Source organism: Cebus imitator, unplaced genomic scaffold, assembly GCF_001604975.1.
Source record: "Cebus imitator isolate Cc_AM_T3 unplaced genomic scaffold, Cebus_imitator-1.0 Scaffold372, whole genome shotgun sequence".
NCBI lineage: Eukaryota > Metazoa > Chordata > Mammalia > Primates > Cebidae > Cebus > Cebus imitator.
Window position 1 is genome coordinate 953,209 of NW_016107687.1, and position 5,307 is coordinate 958,515.

The following is a 5,307-nucleotide window of genomic DNA, read 5'->3' on the forward strand; positions in this document are numbered from 1 at the left end:
CCAGGGCGGGCGGATCATGAGGTCAAGAAATCGAGACCATCCTGGCCAACATGGTGAAACCCCGTTTTTACTAAAAATACAAAAAATTAGCTGGGCGTGGTGGCACGCGCCTGTAGTCCCAGCTACTCGGGAGGCTGAGGCAGGAGAATCGCTTGAACCCGAAAGCCGGAAGTTGCAGTGAGCCAAGGTGGCACCACTGCACTCCAGCCTGGCAACAGAGCGAGCCTCTGTCTTAAAAAGTCCCTTTCTCGCTGGTTGGAAAAAGACGACTTACGTTTACACTCCGACAAAATCAGAAAGCTGTGCCAGGCCATGTTATAATCAAAACTTAAATCTGTGTGATTGGTCTTAATAGGTTCCTAGAGTAGTTAAAAATAAATCGGTAAGTTCAACTTTGAAGTTTCTAACAGGAAACCAGATTGAAACTGTTCCATTACCAATAACGTTTGTATGGGATGGTGTGATCCGCAATAGAGTAGGCAGTGATGGGGGCTGGTATAAAGGTCGGGGGAGAGAGACCCTAAAAATCCACCGCCCTTCAGCCGCAGGGGACTTCACGGTGAATAGCCCGAGGTGCCCATCAACTAGGGCCTGAAGGACCAGCCTCTTGCCCCGCCCATCGCTGTCTGAGGTTCGGACAAAGATCGGGAGGCGACACAGCGCAGGGGAGGGCGCTCCAGGGAAGCCGACCAGGGGTTGGTTTCTTCAGTTGCGGGCCGCTCCTGGCGCCCGGGAGATGAGACGACGCGAGGCTGGCGGCTTTGTGGCGCGCGGGTTCCAGCGCGGGGGAGGGGAGAGCGGGGGAGCAGAGGTCCCCGCTCCGCTACACGCTGCCCGGCTGCGGGCGCCGCGCATGGCCAGCCTCTTGCAGTCAGGCTTCCCGGCGCGCCTAGATGTGTTCCTGCGGCGGCATTTGCCGCCGGAGGTCTACGACGCAGTCCGCGCCTACGAGCGGTGCATAGTGGTGTCCAACTCGGAGAACCACACCCTCAAGTACGTGGTGCTCAGTGACCGGTTCATCTACCTGACCGAGAAGCCGCCCAAATCCATCCGGCGGGTCGTGGCTCTGCGGGACGTCGTGGCTATTGACCTGGTGAGCGGCGCGGGTGGGCAGGCGGTCTGGAGAGCGTAGTGAAAACCCCCGGCTGGGGCCCCCAAACCCAACCCTCCTGCGCGCGGGGAGAAGGGAGACCTGCCCCATCCCGCCCTCGACCCCCCTACTGTTATTTAAGAACGAGGAACACAGGGAAACTGTGGATTGCTGTGAGCACTCCCAATACAGACACCTTTCCCGTGCTCCTCGGGTCTGCCTGTCCACCCGTTCTCCCGCCTCCCCTACCCCACGTAGGGCTACAGGTTTGAGAACCAAGCCTCTTATAAAAAAATACGCTTTAAAGTTGTTCCTTTGTTAACAAAGCACCTAGTCAGTGTCAGGCACTGTGCTAGACTCGGAGGATGCAAGAAAAAAAACAAAACAAAACCCGAAAGACTGCCCCTTCCTAGAAGCAGTTGCTGGAGGACTAAAAAGCCAACACCCGTGCAAATAAATGCTGTGTGTTAAGTGCTGTTATGTCTCATTTGCTTTTTTGTCCCCGATGCTTAGAGCATGTTAGGTGCTTAATAAGAATAAATTCATGAGGCTGGGCACCATGGCTCAAGCCTGTAATCCTAACACTCTGGAAGGCCGAGGTGGATGGACCGATCACCTGAGGTCAGGAATTCGAGACCAGCTTGGCCAATGTGGTGAAATGCCGTCTGTACCACAAATACAAAAATTAGCCTGCCGTGGCGGTGTGCATCTATAATCCCAACTACTTGGGAGTCTGAGGCACAAGAATCGCTTGAATCTGGGAGGCGGAGGTTGCAGTAAGCCGAGATTGCGCCACTGCACTCTAGCCTGGGCAACAGAGTGAGTGAGACACCGTCCCTTCCCCAGCCCCCAAAAGAATAAAAGCATGAATAAAAAATGTGTTAATGAGACACGCACAGGGCGCTTGGCAATCTCAGGCGGCTCACTCCAGTCAAACGGGGCAGGACCTGCTGGGAAACATCTTGGAAGGAAGGGCGTTGACGTGGGAGCTGGGCCTGAAAGACGTTGGGCCTGGCGCAGCCTGTCCTGGGTTTTCGTGTTGTACCCCTTTCCTCCTGGAATAGATTTACCTTGTAAACCAGCAACAGACTGGAAGCACGGTCTCCTCTCCAATTGCTGCTTTCCCCGCCTGGCTTCCTTTGTCTGAGCTGCTCTCCAGGTGTGTTCTTGGTTTTTCCGCTGGTGACAGGTGTCTAGCCTCGTTTCTTCATGCCCTTGACTGAGCCCCAAGGGAGAGGTTCGTGAGAAGGTTGATGGAGCTGTTTTGCTGAGAGAGTCATGGCTTGTTTTGAATGAGTCTGTAAAAAAAGAATAAAATTAAAAAAAAAAAAAAAAAAAAAGAAAAGATTTTTTTCTACTCGGAATACCTTTGTGAACTATCACTGTGCTAATTTATTTTCTTCATTGTTGAGAAAAAGTTCGGGGTAAAGAAAACATTGTGTTTCCTCACTACCATTGTTTCCATTCTCTCTCTTCTTTTTTTTTTTTTTTTGAGACAGAGTCTTGCTCTGCCACCAGGCGCCAGGCTGGAGCACAGTGGCGGGATCTCTGCTCACTACAACCTCCGCCTCCCGGGTTCAAGCAATTCTCCTGCCTCAGCCTCCTGAGTAGCCGGGACTACAGGCGCAATGCCCAGCTAATTTTTGTATTTTTAGTAGAGATGGGGTTTCACCATGTTGGCCAGGATGGTCTCGATCTCTTGACCTCGTGATCTGCCTGCCTTGGCCTCCCAAAGTGGTGGGATTACAGGCGTGAGCCACTGTGCCTGGCCTGTTTCCATTCTCTTGAAATAAAACAATTTTTTTGGAGACAGTCTCACTCTGTCTGGAGTGCAGTGGCACCATCACGGCTCACTGCTGCCTCAACCTCCAGGGCTCAAGTGATCCCACTTCAGCCTCCCAAGTAGCTGGGACTACAGGATCATACCATCACAGCCGGCTAATTTTTCTCCTTTTTTTTTTTTTTTTTTTTTTTTTTTTTTTTTTTTTTTTTTTTTTTTTTTTTTTTTTTTTTTTTTTTTTTTTTTTTTTTTTTTTTTGTAGAGCCAGGGTCTCACTATGTTGCCCAAGCTAATCTCAAACTCCTGGGCTCAAGCGATCCACTACAGACATGAGCCACCGCACCTGCCTTGAACTAAATTTTTTTTTAATTTAAATTTTCTTTACTAAAGGTTTTTAAAAACTTTAGACTGGGCAAGGTGGGCTCCTGTAATCCCAGAATTTTGGGAGGCCACGGCGAGGGCATCATGTGAGCCTAAGAGTTAGAGACTTGGGCGACCTAGCAAGATGCTGTCTACAAAAATAAAAATAAGTAGCTGTGTACGGTGGTGCATGCCTGTAGTCCAAGCTATTTCATAGAGTGAAGTGAGAGGATACTTTGAGTTAAGGAGTTCAAGGCTGCAGTAAGCCATGATCTCACCACTGCGCTTCAGCCTGGGTGACAGAGCTAGACTGTCTCTAAACAAACAAAAAACTTAAGATGGGGCCAGGCATGGTGGCTCACGCCTGTAATTCCAGCACTTTGGGAGGCCAAGGCAGGTGAACCACCTGAGGTCAGAAGTTCGAGATCAGCCTGGTCAACATGGTGAAACCTTGTCTCTACTAAAAATACAAAAGTTAGCTGGGCATGCTGGTGCATCCCTGTAATCCCAGCTGCTCGATAGGCTGAGGCAGGAAAATCACTTGAGCCAGGGAGGCAGAGGTTGCAGTGAGCCAAAATTACACCATTGCACTCCAGCTTGGGCAATAAGAGCAAAGCTCCATCTCAAAAACAAAAAACTTTAAATGCTCAGCTTTTTCTATTGTCTTTACTGTAAACATTTATTATTTTGTCAAAAAAAAATCATGACTATAGAATATTGTTACTCTCCTCCAAAAGAGACATTTATGTATGTCAACAGTGTTCTAGATCTCTTGGGGTTGGTTTGGTTGGTAGGTTTTGTTTTTAGAGACAGGGTCTTGCTCTGTTGCCCAGGCTGAAGTTCAGTAGCCTAATCTCAGCTCACTGCAACCTCTGCCTCCCTGGCTCAAGTGATTCTTCTGCCTCAGCCTTCTGAGTAGCTGAGACCACAGGCCCATGCCACGATGCCCAGCTAATTTTTCTATTTTTTTTAGAGATGGGGTTTTGCCATGTTGCCTAGGCTGCTGGGCTCCAGCGATCCACCAGCCTTGGCCTTCCAAAGTGTTGGCATTACAAGCATGAGCCACTGCTTCTGGCTTGTTATTTTATTATTATTATTATTTTCAACCTGTGAGGATCTAAAAAGTACTGTAAAGCTCCTTAGGCCCTGAGCCAAGAAATCCTATGAAAAAGGATACCAATTTATTTGTTCATGCTTTACGTACAAGATTTACCTTTCAGGCATGAAGAATGTGTAATGTCTATAAATGCCTTGAAGAAATCTAAGCTTTCAACATTGTTGGTAACTTGAATGTCCATCTTACACAATATAGGTCAACTTTAGAAGTTGTGATAGGCAGGATAATTAAACCTCAAAGATAACCACAGGCTAAATCCCTGGAACCCATGACTATGTTACATTACATGAAAAAGGAGAATTAAGGTTGCAGATGGAATTAAAGTTGCTAATCATTTGTCCTTAAAATAGGAAAATTAATTTGGATTATCTGGGTGGGCTCAATGTGAATACATCTTTTTAGATAGAGTCTTGCTGTGTTGCCCAGGCTGCAGTGCAGTGGTGCAATCTCAGCTTACTGAACCTCCGCCTCCTGGGTTCAAGCAATTCTCTCACCTCAGCCTCCCAAGTAGTTGGGACTACAGGCACGTGCCACCACGCCTAGCTAATTTTTGTAATGGCCAGGCTGGTCTCAAACTCCTGTCCTCAGGGGATCCACCTGCCTTGGCCTGCCAAAGTTCAGAGATCATAGGCATGAGCTACTTAGCCCAGCCATAAAGACATCTTTAAAGGTGGAAGTGTCCGGGCAGGGTGGTTCACACCTGTAATCCCGGGACTTTGGGAGGCTGACGTGGGCGGATCACGAGGTCAGGAGTTCAAGACCAGCCTGGCTAACATGGTGAGACCCCCGTCTCTACTGAAAATATAAAAATTGGCCGGGCATGGTAGCACACACCTGTAATCCCAGCTACTCAGGAAGCTGAGACAGGAGAATCGCTTGAACCTGGGAGGAGGAAGTTGCAGTGAGACAAGATCACGCCATTGCACTCCAGCCTGGGCAACAGAGTGACACTCTGTCTCA

The 5,307-nt window shown here is 48.8% G+C and overlaps 1 protein-coding gene across 1 annotated transcript in view; it reads left to right on the forward strand.

The window, feature by feature from the left end:
- The first annotated feature begins 240 nt into the window (after nt 1-240).
- The window catches only part of CUNH12orf56 (chromosome unknown C12orf56 homolog), a 124,105-nt gene continuing 119,038 nt past the window's right edge, over nt 241-5,307 (forward strand). Inside the window, exon 1 of the mRNA XM_037730971.1 lies at nt 241-1,106. Coding sequence (XP_037586899.1) covers nt 737-1,106 — 370 coding nt within the window. The 5' untranslated portion in view covers nt 241-736. The remainder of the gene's footprint in view (nt 1,107-5,307) is intronic.